This window comes from Cynocephalus volans, chromosome 2 (genome assembly GCF_027409185.1).
Source record: "Cynocephalus volans isolate mCynVol1 chromosome 2, mCynVol1.pri, whole genome shotgun sequence".
NCBI classification, from domain to species: Eukaryota; Metazoa; Chordata; class Mammalia; order Dermoptera; family Cynocephalidae; genus Cynocephalus; species Cynocephalus volans.
Window position 1 is genome coordinate 34,869,970 of NC_084461.1, and position 16,053 is coordinate 34,886,022.

Sequence of the window (16,053 nt, forward strand, 5' to 3'; positions counted from 1 at the left end):
TCAGCGAGTCCAGGGGACCAATGGCTATTGGCCACAGGCCCACGTCCACGGCCAACAACAGCAGGGATGGGCCCTGGCTGTACCTCTCACCCTGGGGGTAAGCCAAGCCCGCTAGGGGCTCCTTGGTTGTGTTTAGCTCGGAAATGACTCCTCCTTGGTCAGCTTGCATGTTCTATCCTCTCTTCCTAGCACCAGTCCCCTGAAATGAGGGGCCTGTCATCCCAGTTAAGAGCCCCTTTCACCTCCTGCATGGGTGCATTCCTGTTGCTCTTCTGCTCTCCCTTCTTCCCTCATTTTCATCTATATCCCTCTGGGTTCATTCCCTCCCCTCCTTTCTCTGCTTCTGTCCCTTTAACATTTCCCTTCCTCTTCTCCTTTCCTGGGGGCTGCCTATCTACCCGTTTCTCCTTTCTTTCCCCCCCTCTTCCTCCTTTGCACTTTCTTCACTCCTCTTCCTCCTCCCTGTGTTAACCAGAAGAGGGAGGGTGGCTGGTGTGGCCCAGAACAGGAGCCTCTCACCTCTGTCCCTGGTGGTCCTCTAGGCGGGCAGGCCCTTGTCCAGGGTTGTGCTGCTTCAAACAGTAACGAAGCAATCTCTTGGATACCTACCTCAGAAATTATCTTTTAAATTTTAATTTCTCTCTCTTTTGTTTTTTTGTTTGCTTTCTTCTTTTCTTGCTCCCTTTTTCTTTTCTTTTCTTTTTGATGAAAATGTTTTGGGAACAGGCCATGGTAACCTGCCAACATAGGAACTTGTATTTGGGTTCACTGGTTTTTTTTTTTTTTTTTCCTTCTTTTTAAAAAATTTTTTTTTTTTTTTTTAAAAGATGACCGGTAAGGGGATCTTAACCCTTGACTTGGTGTTGTCAGCACCACACTCAGCCAGTGAGCAACTGGCCATCCCTATATGGGATCCGAACCCATGGCCTTGGTGTTATCAGCACCACACTCTCCCGAGTGAGCCACGGGCCGGCCCTTAAAAATTTTTTTGTATGTTTAAAAGTTAAGTTTAAAGTCTCCCTCTGTTCACTGCATCAAATAATTATACATTTTTTCTGCTGGGTGCAGAGTCCTTTTTTCAATGTCTTCTTCGTACCAACCATATATTTTCTTGAAACTGTAGCTTATTTTATAAGCTGGTTTATTTTCTCTCATTTCGCACATTGCTTTGAATATGACATTTATTCTACCTCAGTTTCTTTAAACTGCCATTTTTGTGTCTTTCCAAAGAGGGAAGAGATATTGTTGTTATCTCTCTAGTAGAAATCCCCTAACCTCATCCCCAATTTGTGACACCCAACACAGCTAAGCTCTTCTTTTACCAACCGTGTGTAAAAGTGATTCATCAGGAAAACAAAGTGATGAGAAGTTGGGAGGAAGGAAACACATTTCTGTAATGTTGGAAAGTAAAGTGGGGCCAGGAGCCAGAATGATGGAGAGCCAGTCTGGTTCACGGTCTGCCACTCTCTTAGACACACAATCTTGGGCAAATCTTTGATGTTTTCTAAGCATCATTTTCCTCTTTTACAAAATGGGAATAACCAGCCCTTCTTTTCTCCCATATCCCTGCTGCTTCATGAGACTCTGGTGAAGGTCTTGTGAAATACCACACGGAAAGGTGATTTATAAGTGCAAGAGTCATTTATAATTCACCAATTCGTAATTCACCGTTTATAATTCACTAGTCTCTTGAGGTCATAGTTGAAGGGGTTCTGGGGCAGATTAGCTTTAAATAGAGAAATCCTAATGGGCTTTGTTTAGGGATTGTTATCTCTGCCTCCCTTGGAGAACATCTGGGGTTATTCCCAGCTGCTCCTCACATGGCCCAAGACCTGCTCTTTGGCTTCCAAGAATAATTGGGAACAGATTAATTTTCAGCACATTTCAAGGCCTTCTCAGTAGTGCCGAGGCCAGTGACAGTGACTTCCCAGGAGGGGAAGCAGGGAGAGGCCAACTCCAGGCCTTCAGGCCCGGAGGCTCTGAACCTGGCCAAGTGCATGTGCAGCCAAGAGCAAGGGGCTGACAAGTTGTTAAATGTCATATTTCCTGGAGCTGGCTTTCTTGGTATTTTCCTGCCACACGTTTAAGTGCAGGGGTCAAGAGAGCTACATCCCATCTAACCTCCATTTTCTGTTCTGTCCCAGCGATCACAGAAGCCATTGAGATCCCGCAGTTTATCGGCCGCAGTTACCTGATCTATGACAATCCAGATATCCTCAAGAGGTAATAAACTTCAACAGACACTTTCCTTATCTCCCTAGGGATAGATTTCTCAGTGTCTTTTCCAAAGCTTTTTCTTATCTTCCATGCCAACAGATAATTCTCAAAGAAGGCCTTAAGCCACAGCCTCAAGGGCAAAAAAACTCACAAAATAAACATAGAAACAAAACCAAAACTAACTGTGATAAATCAGCCTTTCAAACAACCCTGTTCCAGAGATCCAAACACTTTCTGGTCAAAGGGCCTGGAGAGAGTACTGTGACCAACCTCTGGTTACCAATATTCAGGCTTAGAGAAGCAGTGAGAATTTGGTGCTCACAAAGCTGGGGTTATGAGTGTAATTTTTTGAGCAGGGCAGCTAGTTTCATGCTGTTCTGAGGCCACTGTCTGTAGCTCTGGGGCCCACAGCTTACAGGTTCGGCTGCTCCCCCAACCAGACAGGCCCAAGCCCTTTTCCTGCTAGGTCAGTGTCTACCTCGCATCTTCTTCTGTAAAGATCTAAAGTTCTCTTCTGGCTCTGGCCAGTTCAGTGAGGGGCTTTTTAGCTCTCTGCATGTGGATACAAGAGCATGGCACAAGGGAGATGGCCAAGTCACAGCTATAGCTTTTAACTCCTGGTGGCAGAGGCTCCAGCCCTGGGCAGGTGTCTAGCTCTTGGTTTTGAATAGCCTACTTACATGGCCAGGGGGAAGACTGGCCCTTGGTAAAATCCTCGTTCCAGTGAAGCTTGTTTCTAATGCTTGAAGCTTGCCCCTTCTCTTTTTCTTAGTTCTTTGTAATTTATAGTGTGCTACCCCCTCTCTGCCTTCAGCACAATCATTCTAGAATTTTCTTTCCTCTTCAGGCTGAATGCGTCTTGACAGACTAAGGTATATCTTTAAGCTTAAAGTATCCAGCTCTTAGGGCAGAGTCTGGTGGCTTATCAAGGAACAAAAGTGGTTGAGAGAAATTCTCTTGGGGCATTATATCTCCCTGATAACTCCAAATGCATACCAGACAGACATTGCCTCACTTCTCTGATCCCAGGTTGTATTTATCTATGTTGTCTGGGTATGGGGATTAAGGTAAAATGGATTCTCAGCCAAGAGAAATCCTCTTCCTTATTCAGCCCTTTCTCCCCCAAAGATGGAAGGTCATTCAGTCCGCAGAAAGCAATGACAATGTGAAATGGCCCCAAGTCCTTAGTCCCTGGTAGTTAGTGAGAGGCTACCTGGTGGTTTGGGAGAGTAGATGGTTTGATGAGAGTAGGAGGCATAGAACCCAAAATTAGAGTAACTGTGATAGTATATGTAGGTGTGTGTGTGTGTGTGTGTGTGTGTGTGTGTGTGTGTGTGTGTGTGTGTGTATGTGTATGTGTATGTACACGTAGGTACATATGCATGTGTGTGGAACTGCAGGTAAAAGTCAAGTTCAAGGTCTGCTTCAGTTGGATGCCTTTGGTGGCAGGTGACAGAAAACTCAGCTTAACATGTCTTAAAACATGAAGGGTATTTATGATTTCATATAACAAGGAGTCCAGAGTTAGACTGGATCCTGGATCAGTCAATTCAGAGAATCAGTGTGTCATCAAGGACCCATATTTCATCCATATTTCTGCCTTATTATCCTCAGCATATTCTCCCAAGGCTACTTTCCAGCTGTCCATATGCTCATAAGATGGTTATAAAACAGGGCAATACCCAATGAAAGTAAAAGTCTTTTTTCCTCATGAGACTCTTTTTACAAGGGATAAATCTTTCTCAGAATCCTCCTGGTAAAATTCCTCTGTCTCATTAGACAAAAGTGGGTCACATGCCCACCCCTAAACCAATCACTGGCAAGAGAAATGGAAACATCTCGACTGGCTTATACCAATCAATATACCCAAAGCAAGTGGGGAAAGGAGGGAACCTGGAGCCCAGCTTTGGGAAAAGCAGGTCTCTAGGGAATGGGCCAGGGCTGGGTTGCTCTGCACGTGGCCCAGTGGACCTCATTCCTCTCTCTGGGAAGCCCAGACAAGTTGTCTCCACTGTTCACTACTGAACACACTCTACAGGTCCAGACCCAGGTGTGTGGGACAGGCCAAGGGACAGGAGCGTGGAAAAAGAAGCTTTCCAATAGTGTTATATTAGTAGCAATACTAAGTTATGTTGACTCCATTCCACCTTTGAGTCAAGGACCTTGCTCTTTTCCCTCTATCGGGTGAAATATTGATCGCATTAGTGAGGATGAATTTCTGAACTAGTCTATTTCCAAGAACTGGTAAGCTCACATAAGCATGTGAACGTATTCCCAGCCATGGCTGTAGAGCCTGGAGCCACCCTGCCTAAGCACCTTCCTTTCCTCACAACTTCCTGTTCTTCTCCACCCTGGCTCTGCCCCAACACCCCTCCAGACCATTAACCCATCAGGCCACCTTCCCTGTCTGAGATTCCACCCCCCGTCCAGTCAACTCTGTCCTATCCTACCCCCAAGGACAGTCACAGCCAGAGCTGGCCATCCACAGCCATGCTCACAGCCCACAGGGCTGCCGACTTGAGCCTCTTGGTAATTAGAAACCCACTTTCTGTTGGGGAATGAGGAACAGTTTCCCAAGGGTCTTTGAGTAGTAGGATAGGAGAGAGGAAAGACTGAGGTGTGTACAGGGTACAGCCTGGGACTGTGGTGATGGCCTTAGTCTTGCTAATCTGTGACTTAGCAAGGGCTCTCTCATAGGGGTTCGCAATACTTGGAGAGGGAGACATTGCTGCCGAGTGAGCGGTGCAGACTGTAGACCTGTGGTGTGACTCACGGTAGTGATACTATTTCTAATCTCCTGGAAGCAAGCATCTGAAATGCCAGAGTATCCTTGCACCTGGTTGCTCAGGGCTGGCAGACAAAACTGGGATTACTCAGAAACAGATGTTGGTGATTGACTCGGTGCACTTACTCGTGTATTTGTTCCAGGGTGTCAGGGTCAAGATCAAATGTGTTCATGAGGTTTAAGACAACTGCCAAGGATGGCCTGTTGATGTGGAGGGGAGACAGCCCCATGAGATCCAACAGTGATTTCGTTTCTCTGGGCCTTCGGGATGGAGCCCTTGTGTTCAGGTAACCCCCTCTCCAGCTGCCTTCAGCAGCACCTCGCGATTTTTCTCAGTCAGCTCAGATCATGCCAAAGAGAGTGATTCAACGGTGAGCCAAGCAGTCTGCTAGAATTGGCTGTAGCCTGAACCTCCAGGCTTATCTGAGGCTCCTGGTCTTTCCTTCCAGCATCCGTCTTCTAGGGCAGCTGTCAGCAGGCTAAAGGCTGCAGGCCAAATATGGCCCACAACCCACTTTTGTAAATAAAGTTTTATTGGAATACTGCCATACTCATTCATTTGTATATTGTCTATGACTGTGTTTATGCTACAGTAGCATACTTGAGCAGTTTCGATAGGCATTATATGGCAAAGCCTAAAATATTTACAATCTGGCCCTTCACAGAACAATTCTGTGACCCCCAGTCTAGTGTGTAACTGCCATATGTGCCCCACTCGCAAACTAGGAAGGAGTGGAAAGAGGACTTTGGTGCTGCCCAGCATGAAAGCCAAGCATGGAAGTGAGTGCTCAGCTTAGTACAGTATCACCAGCTCAGGGAGATCTGGAGATCTAGACTCTGGCAGCCCTGGCTTTAAATTCTGAGGCTGCTCCTTATTAGCCACAAATTAGAATATATTAGAATGCAAATTCTCAGGCTCCCCACCCCACCCCTGCCCTGCTTCTGACCTACTGAAACAGAAATACTCTGGGTTGGGGCCCAGCAATCTGCGATGTCACCGTTTCTCCAGGGGATTCTGGTGCCTGCCTAGGTTGGAAAACCCCTGCCTGATCTCCAGAACTTCTGCACCACGGGGGCAGCCATTTCTCAGGCTTTCGCTTCTTTAATCCCCTCTATGGTGACCAGCACAAGTGTTCATTAAATGATATAAAATTAATTGGAATCAAAATAGACAAAGGAGAGATAACTGAACTACGGAGACAATGAAGACTTAATTCTGGGGCTTCCGTCCATCACGTGCTGGGATTACTGACAGCCAGAATAGGATAACATAAATCTTTGCAATTAAAATAACAGTTTTGAGAGGAAATGTCACTTGAGCAACATTGCACTTGCCCTAGGTAGCAGAGCTGGCTAAGTGATTCAATCCTATGATTGTTGGGGACTTTCGAGAGATGAGTGTGGTTGAAGGTAGAGGCTGGCAGGAGAGAGGCAGCTTCTCACGGTTTCCACGCCCCCACCAGCCCCCCACCCTTATTTAACTCAGAGAGGTCAGACATGGAGCTCTTCACACCCGGGTTTCAGGCTGGCTGCCTCGAAGCCATTTTCTTGTGGTTTTCCTGTGGTTAACCTCGCCAAGGCCTCAAGTACTTGATTGTGCCCAGAAAAGGGAACTGAAACAGTAGCTCAGCCGTGGGTGGGATGGCCTGACTTCCCCCCAAGCTGCCAGCTAAAACCCACTCACCACCCACTGCAGCCCAACAGGGCAACTGGGACTGTTCAGGGTTGCTGCAGCCCCCACCAGCTCTCACGCCCAGCCCTGGAGAGCCCCCTGCCCTCCCACTCTCCTTTGGCACCTTCTAACAGCTCCACTCCATCCTGGACATACTTCTTATGTTAACATTTCTTTCTCAGATTTCTGAAAATTGGCCCTCTGTTTCTCTTCTAATCCTGGTTTCTGGTGTGTTCTGTGTAACCCAGGCCAAGGCAGACCTCTGCGCCCGTCCCTAGGCCTGCAGCTGTGTTTCCCTCATCTGGGCAGTTATTCCACCACATCCATTCACCTGATACAAATAGAAGTGCTGAGGAGGGCTGGGGACAGAGCGGAGTTGTAGTGTAGGCCGGTGGTTTGAAAATGTCAACAGTGAGTCACCAGGGAGCTTGTTCCAAAGGTAGGTTCCTGGGCCCGCCATCCTAGATTCTGATGGAGTAGGTGTGGGTGGGCACCAGGATTTGACTGGAAACAAGCACCCCAGGTGGTTTCAGGAACCACGCTGAGAAACAGAGACTGTAGCTGCTTTGGGTCAGACACGCCTGATCCCCATGGCTCTGTGATCTCATGCAAGTTACCTAACCTCTCTGAGCCTCCCCTAATTTGTAAAAGGAAAGGGTTGGTTGTGAGGACTAAATGAATTAATTCACGTAAAGAGCTTAGTGCAGGGTCTGGCATTCGTAGTTATTAGTGTTAATAATAAAAATTATTATCCTTGACTTTTCTGGGAGGAAGTTAACACAATATAACTGCTTCATAAAATTTAGTTATTGTTAGTTTTGATAAGACAGAGGCCCTGCCCTCGAGGAGCTTATATCAGTGGTGCCTAGAGAATGAACCGTTCTAGGAGCAGATGAATCATTCTTGAGGTTTTGGTGTTTGATCCAGGTCCAAAGCAAACAGAAGAAAAATCCTAAGATAATAAAATATACTCTAAACTTTTTTGACTTTCTTCATTCACCTAAATGCTGGTACTTTTGGCTAATTTAGTGCTCAAAGCCCTTCCAGAGAATAGAGCAATGAAACTCTAAAAAAAATGTGTCAGGGGCTGGCCAGTTAGCTAATTTAGTTAGGTCAAGGGTTCAGATCCCTTTATTGGCCAACTGTCCCCCCCCCCACACACAAAAAAAAGTATCATAGTTTTGGTGTAAAATTGAACAGAAAAAAGGAGATCAAAGTGCTCAGCTAAGATAAGTGTGGTTTTTGTTTTTGTTTTGCTTCCTTTTGTTTTATGATTATATGTGGGGCATAAAACCTACTGGGTGGATTTGTAAATTTCACCTCACTAGTGATTTCACCCACTAATTTTGACCTCATAACATTTTAATGCCACAGAAAGGACAGAGATCTAACATTAGTAAAGTGCTCTGTGCTACAGTTTGAAGAGATCACAGCTAAAAGTGTCACCACATGAATGTGGCTGAGTAGTTTCCTAAAGTCCTCACCTGATGGCATTTCCTGGGGCCACCTTAGTGCTCAGCCTCATAGCCTTTATTGCACACCAAGTTGAGAGGCTCAGGGTAACTCATGGTAGCCAGATTCATGAGACGTTGGTACAGAAACCAGACATGCATTCACTCATTTGTTTGTTTTTACTTTTATACTGAGGCGTAACTTATGTGCAGGCACATGTGTTCAGTGTACAGCTTGATAAATTTTAAAATATATAAACACCACATCACCACCACCCAGAAAAGAACATAATATTTCCACCACCCAAAAAGGCTCCCTCATCCCTCCTCCAGTGAAGGTAACTACTGTTCTTGGTGATTTATTATTATATAAAAGAGGGAAATATGTCAGGGTGGGTATCGACGTGTCTGGGAAGCAGGATGTTATGTGGAGGGTCTGAAATCAGATTGGGGGTGTTGGAGAGTCAGGCCATGGAGAAGCCAACCGAGTTGCCCCCCAGCCACAGTGATGGCTGGGTTACTGTCTGCTAGATTCAGTGGTGACTCCCATGAGCACATCCTGGCCTTTTGCGTGAACAGGAGCATTTTCAGGCTGGAGGACAGAAGAAAGCCCACCCTTCGTCCAGATGGGATCCACACAACTGCAAAGGTTTCCCTTCACTGGATGGCAATCATGTTCCAGTCCAGCGTCCCTGCAATTGTACCAAGGTCACCTTGATTCTGAGATCTGGGTGTTCCTGACAGTTTTGGTTACATATTTACAGTCTGTTGGTTTACTCTCACACATGGCTACTCTTCCAAGAAAGGCTTGAGGAATTTAACTCTTGATGGCAACTTTCTCCTTCTACCAGAGGAGCACTGGCAACTCCGTACACAAGATGCACTAACTGCCACATGTGTTTGGGGTGGTGGGATTATTTGGCTCCTACTATGCACCATTCTCTTTATATATGTTGTCTTACTTAACATTTCCTATGATCCTTTAGGGAAGGTATATTACCCCCATTTGACAGATGAGGAAATTAAGGCTCAGAGAGATGAAGCAAATTCCCCAAGGTCATGGAGCTAGTAAATTGCCAAGAGTGGGGCTCGAGGCAGGTCCATCAAATCCCAGTGTCTGTGCTCTTTCTTTCTCAAAACAGCCATAGACATTGATTCAGCTAAGTTTTCACCAAGAAGCACTAGCCCTGCCTCTTATTCATTCATTTATCAACAAGCTTTTGGCTACCAAATAATGAAATCTGGAAAGTCCACCTCCAGGCTGCTCTGTACAAGGAGACCCTTGATAGGGGGAGACTCATTAGAAAACAATGCATTTTTCAGGGTCAGAGTGGCAGCTTTGTCCCATGGTTTGTCGAGTCACCCCAAGTTCTATTTTTGGTTAAATGTCAGTAGGCCGTGCAACTTCTTTGAGCCTCTATTATTAAAGGAACGACCTACTGTGCTTTTTCTGGGGAAAGGCAAGCACTTTGTATTCTTGCTGTCTTCCCAGAATGACTGCATGCCAGTGCTTGGTAACTAATCCAGGTTTCCTCTCAACATTCCTATTTCTTGGGCAGTGAGGTAAAGGAGAGACACCAGCCTTACAACAGGAGGAGAGAGTTGTCCCAGGTGGAATACGTTTCCCTTCAAAAGTGTGATTCCACAGGCTCTGTTATATTATCAAGGGAAGATCTAGGCAGTAGGCTCAAGGCTAGAGTAGTCACTAACTAAATATTTGTTGAGTTGAATTAAATTAGAATAATTGGATGTATACTAGATTAAGAGGGATGTTTCTCTCTGGTAAACAACATGTTCATGTTGTCTTCTGATACCCTTAGTGTACAAGGGTATCTGGGAACTGAAATAGAAAATAGGAAGCTACGAGATGGACCTGATATCAGAATAAAATGGGGATGAGGAAGATAATACACCAAGTGCAAGTTCTACATGTTAGCTTTGTGATTTTAGGCAAATTTCCTTCATCTCTTTGGGGCTCAGTCTACTCTGAAGTTCTGATTAAAAAAACAAAAAACAAAAAACCAAAAAACCAGAAAAAAAAAAAAACCAGTGAAAACAATGTGTTAGTTTCCTAAGGCTGCTGTCACAAATTACTATAAATTGGGTAGCTTAAAACAATAGAAATGTACTTTCTCACAGTTCTGGAGGTTAGAAATCCAAAATGCAATGTGTTGCCAGGGTTGCTCCCTTCTGGAGGGCCTAAGGGAGAGTCTGCTCCATGCTGCTTGCCTAGGTTCTGGTGGTTGCTGGCAATCCTAGGTGTTCCTTGGCTCATAGATGCATCGCTCCAGTCTCTGCCTCTGTCTTCACATGGCCTTCTCTCTTGTGTGTCTCTGTCTGTGTCTAGATCTCTTCTTCTTATAAGGAGATACCAGCCATAATGGATTTACAGCCTCCCTAATCCAGTATGACTTTATCTTGACTGATTACATCTGCAAATACTCTGTTTCCAAATAAAATCACATTCTGATGTTCTGGGTGGACAAGAATTTGGGTGGGGGGGACACTATTCAACCCAGTACAACACTCTACAAACGATAAAGCCCTTCTTGTTTTTCCTGATACTATTGTACTGATGCTTCCATACATGGGGCTTAAAAAAAAAAAATCAGTCTTGATGACTTTATGCTACGTGAAATAAACCAGTCACAGAAAGGCAGATACCGTATGATTCCACTTACATGAGGTGTCTAGCATAGTCACATCCACAGAGACAGAACGCAGAAGGGTGGTTGTCAGGGGATGGGGGTAGGGAGGATTGGGGAGTTATTGTTTAATGGGTACAGAGTTTTTGTTTTGTAAGATGAAAAGAGTTCTGGAGACTGGTTGCACAACAATGAGAATGTACTTAACACTACTGAACTATACACTTAAAAATGGTTAACATGCTAAATGTTATATTACGTATATTTTACCACAGTTAACCTGGGAACTGACCACCCTTTATATCATTGCTTTGTTTTGTGTTATGGAAACCTGATTCTGAGCTCCAAAGAACTTTCGCAATGAGTATCATTTGTGCATGGGTGTCTGCCTGAGCTTCTGTTCTCTTATTCTTCTCCAACGCCTTTAGCTATAACCTGGGCAGTGGTATGGCATCCATCATGGTGAATGGCTCCTTCAACGATGGTCGGTGGCACCGAGTCAAGGCGGTTAGGTGAGTACCTACCTCAGTGTGAAACAGAGCCTGATCTAAGCAATGGGGGGATGTGGTGTCACGTTCTCTTTTAGTCCCACTATTTTACTCCCCACCCTTGCCGGGCATCCTAGTACCCTTGATCTAGGGCATTCAGGGCATTTTGCTACCAACTTCCACCTGTGCCCTTTACTACCATTGACAGGCCAGAAAGGCTGAACCTCCAAATCTTCACTGAACAGTGACCTTGTAGAGAAAAAACTTTTTGATGGCTAAACTGGAGGAGGGCCCTGCTATCTAGTGAGATGAGATTTTGAAGATGCTTCAAATCTCATTGCAGCGGCAATGGCCACTTTAAAACAAACAAACAAACAAAAAAAAACATTACCTGAACTTTAGAAGCTGTATGTGGTTCACCCAGCTCCAATTATGTACCTCCCTCTGACAGAGGTAATCACTACCGTGACTTCTGAGTAACTTTGAGTCAATCAATCCTTTGCTCTTTATTATAGTTTTACTACATATGTCCATATTCCTAACAGTATATTTTTAGAACAAATAACAGGCTCAAACTTAGAAATGTCAATACTGCATGTTAGATGAAGGTCCCAGGAGAAGATAAGCTGAATAGAGTCTCTGGTTGGAGTTCCCTGAGAACTGACCAGAACCCTTTCTGGGGAAGTCAGTGGTGAGGTCATGAGTGAGGCTTGGGACCTCAGGCTCACCATGATCAGTTTCCTGCTCAGCTCACGTGGGCTGGGATAGAATAGCCTGGCAGGGACCCTTCTCCTGGCCACTGTGCCAACCTTTGATACCCTAGAGGAAGTCTGCGAATATAGAGGCAGATCTGTGTTGCCCAAGTGGCCTAGAAATCCCTCGAGACAGAGATTTTCATGAAGTCCCAACTCTAACTTGTCGAAAAGAGAAATGTTTTCCCATAATGGATATTTACCAGCTTGGACTTCAAATTTGTTCTAGAGTATAAATCAAAATGCACAGCATCCCACCTAACTCCCAAATACTCCAAACTATGTGGCTTCTAAGTTCCTCATTTCTCTCTCATCTGTCTTTAAAAGGGCTTGCACAGAATTATCCAATGGAATATGAAATGCTAGAGTTCTTACCCCAACCACACTTGATCCCTATATCCCACCCTGGGAACACCAGGGAACAGCCTTTTCTCAGTTTCCTTGGGTAGAGACAATTGGTAGAATACTCATACATTATGCAAGGATTTTTAAGCCTTCACAGTTGTTGTGGTTTGATTATGTATATCAAGATGCACATTGGTGGGGACATCTAAGGAAACCGTGTTAAATGACTTTCCCATGACAGTACAGCTGTTTGTGGGAAGAGCCAAGATTAGAATCCTAGATCAAAGCCCTTTCTATCCTGCCCCATGATGCAGCCCCCACACAGCTAGGATTTCAGATGTTTGGGAAGGATAAGGCAGTGGAATCTTCCACCGGGAGAACTTCAGATGTCAGGGCCCTAAGCTCGGCATCATGCAGATGGCCCAGCAGACTTGATTCTCCTATAGAAGGTATTACCTCCTATTGGGATCATTGATCTCTCTTTTAGTGGGTCTTAGGTTGCAGTAGGAGCTGAACAGAAGGAGCTGAGCCCTAGAACTGGATAAGTGGGAGAGTCAAGCAGATACTGTGAATTATGAGCAGACAGGCCTAGAAGGGATGGAACAACAGATCTAAGTTGGAATTGGGTTAAGGCCATGGATATTGGCTATGGCAAGAAGGGTTGAGTGGATACCTTAGTTCTGTGTAGCAGGCTCCAGGGTCAGAGTTAGAGGATCAGTGAAAGGAGATCCTCAAGGGGAGTCCTGCTTTGTATACTGTCTTGCTCTGGGTATTCCCAGTCTTGCAGGCATTAATCCTAGCAGAAAAGAGAAAACAAATTCTCATTTATTAAACATCTCCAGGTGCCAGGTATTTTACATACTTTGTCTCAGTCAATATTCACAGACACTTAAGTTCTATAATCTTCATTTTATGGATAAAAGTGATATGATGATATTGACAATAGTAACAACACACTCCTCTACCAGTTTTTATAGAGCAAGATACGTATCAGGCACCACGCTCTGCTTTGCGTGCATAATATCTGATCTCCACGGTAGCTTTCGAAGATGGACGTAGTTATTCCCATTTCAGAGGAGGATATTGAAGCTCCACAAATTCACTTGTTCATTCATCTAATTATGAACCATCTGCCATTCGAGACACGTGACATACATCATTGAATAAAACTGCCATCTTTGTCTTGTTGGGCTTGCAACAGACAATAAGTAATAAACAGGAGGAAGAAGTACATTTTGTACTATTTTAGGAGGTATTACCACATTTAAAAAAATCTATGATGCCATTGATTATAAGACATCTTCATTTCAGCAATATAAAAAACGACAAATTCTTAGAATTGATGGAGTAGAGTAAGTAGAAAAAATGAAACATTTTAGAGTAATAATAAAGAACAAAAGAGCAGGCAGCAAGGCAAGCTGTTGCCCGTCACAGCATTCAGGTATAAGATTCTTTTTTTTTTTTAAAGATGACCGGTAAGGGGATCTTAACCCTTGACTTGCTGTTGTCAGCACCATGTTCTCCCAAGTGAACTAACCGGGCATCACTATATAGGGATCCGAACCCGTGGCCTTGGTGTTATCAGCACTGCACTCTCCCAAGTGAGCCACGGGCTGGCCCCTCATGTATGAGATTCTAAAAAAGCATTTCCAATATGGTGGGGGGCAGTGTGTGGTCCCAAGGGTGAGGACGGAACAGGAGAAAGTTCTCTGAAGCTCAGCGCTAGAAGCGTTGCTGTCCAGAAGTGAGGCCTGGGCTGCTCCCCTCCCTTCCCAGTGCTGCAGAAGCGGGCGTGTTTGCCTGAACAAGGTTCACGGGGCTGGGTGGGTTTGGAAAGCAGCTTAGAAAATAGTGAAGCCCTTGCCGCAGATGAACACCTCCCCTCGCCTGTCTTCACATCAGTCCTGGACTCTGTGGGTCCTTTAGAAACTCCTAAGCCATTTTTCTCCCTCTCGTAGATTAATCCTCTACCTACGAAAACTGCGTTGCTGGCTTCCCATTGTACTTAGGGTAACATCCAAGCTTACCATGCATCATCATATCACCATCACATGTCACCGACCCTTAGCTTCACCTTAAAGTTCCTCCCTGCGGGCCGGCCTGTGGCTCACTCGGGAGAGTGTGGTGCTGATACCACCAAGGCCACGGGTTCAGATCCCATGTAGGGATGGCTGGTTAGCTCACTTGGGAGAGTGTGATGCTGACAACACCAGTTAAGGGTTAAGATCCCCTTACCAGTCATCTTTTAACGACAACAACAACAAAAGTTCCTCCCTGGCTCAATCTCACCTTCAGGATCATTCTAAACTCCTTACCATGCCCTTCGCCGTCTGCTCCGGCTCCATCCTTTGCAGTTCTGCAGCGACCTCTCTGTGCTCGGCCTACACCGGGCCTCAGCTTTTCTCTTTAATTAAAAAAATTTCTTTCTTTCTTTATTCACTTCTTTTCTCGGCTTTTCTCTTTACCATTACTGCTCCCTGGCTCGCATCAGCCTTCCCCAGCCCCAGAACTGAGATGGACCCCTCCTCGGGCTCTCCTTCACTGACTCTCCCACAGCGGCCCCTGCCTAGACCGGGGCAGAGGCTCCTGCTACCCGACCACAGCCCCCTCGCCTTTCTCTACCGCAGCAGGGCCGCACCGTGTGTCCTTTGCCATTTGATTTTCTATCTTCCTCGATAGACCATAAACTCCTGAGGACCTGGAATTTGGTTTTTTTGGTTTTGGTTTTTGCAGCCCCATTTTTTTTTTAGCACAGTACCTGGCACATAGTAGATGCTTTAATATATTTTTATTAAAATGATGTGAATGATTGAATGAGCTACAAAAATGGTTGCGTTTTGTTTTCGGTTGTGTCTTGTTTCGTTTTACAGGGATGGGCAGTCAGGGAAGATAACTGTGGATGACTACGGAGCCAGAACCGGCAGGTCCCCCGGCATGATGCGGCAGCTGAATATCAACGGGGCTCTGTATGTGGGTAAGTGACCTTTGACCAAAGCTAAATTAGGCCATTGCTTTTTTTGGTTAATCCTGCATTTGTAACGCAGGACTGCCCACTTCACTGGATCAGTCAAATACCTGGAAATCAGGAAGCACTCCAGATATTCCGTTCTTCCCTTTTCTGAACTTCTGACTCACGGCTGAGGGGTAGGAAGGGACTCAGTCGCTTTTGTACTTTGGACCAACCCGTCAGGAAAACCATGCTTTTCTTGTTTATAGAACAGGAACCTGCTAAATATAGCTCCATGAATTCTAAGGAAGGAAGATCTGTCTTTCTGGCCCCTCTCAGAATAGAATGAGTAGTATTTCTGTAAATCCACTAGGACAGACACAAAAAAATGAAAACATACCTTTATCCATATATTTTCTAAAAGTGAAAATTACTGGAAGCACTCAACATCAGTGCATTTCTTCTGGTTTACGATGACATCATCTCTTAACTATGTACTACATTTTGTTGACGTCTTGTACAACATTTCAAAATTCAGTAGATGCTGTTTGGTTTCAAGTTGGTCAATTGAGCCACAAATCACACATGAGGTTTGTGATTTATAGCCTTTGGTGATGTATCAAATTGATCTAAGTCAACCTATTCCTTCAAGGATAATTATAAAATAGATGTGTTGTCCTGAGCAGTCAAGCCCATAGTCCTTACTGTCCTGTCAGCCAAGGGACACCTTGGCCAGTAGACACTCAAATAC

The 16,053-nt window shown here is 45.0% G+C and overlaps 1 protein-coding gene across 4 annotated transcripts in view; it reads left to right on the forward strand.

Annotated features, from left to right (window-relative positions):
* The window catches only part of EGFLAM (EGF like, fibronectin type III and laminin G domains), a 176,281-nt gene that overhangs the window by 159,008 nt on the left and 1,220 nt on the right, over positions 1 to 16,053 (forward strand). For all 4 annotated transcript variants that reach the window (XM_063083884.1, XM_063083897.1, XM_063083887.1 and 1 more), the window contains 4 exons: positions 2,145 to 2,223; positions 5,146 to 5,289; positions 11,199 to 11,282; positions 15,226 to 15,329. In XM_063083884.1, the coding sequence (XP_062939954.1) occupies positions 2,145 to 2,223; positions 5,146 to 5,289; positions 11,199 to 11,282; positions 15,226 to 15,329 (411 nt within the window). The remainder of the gene's footprint in view (positions 1 to 2,144; positions 2,224 to 5,145; positions 5,290 to 11,198; positions 11,283 to 15,225; positions 15,330 to 16,053) is intronic.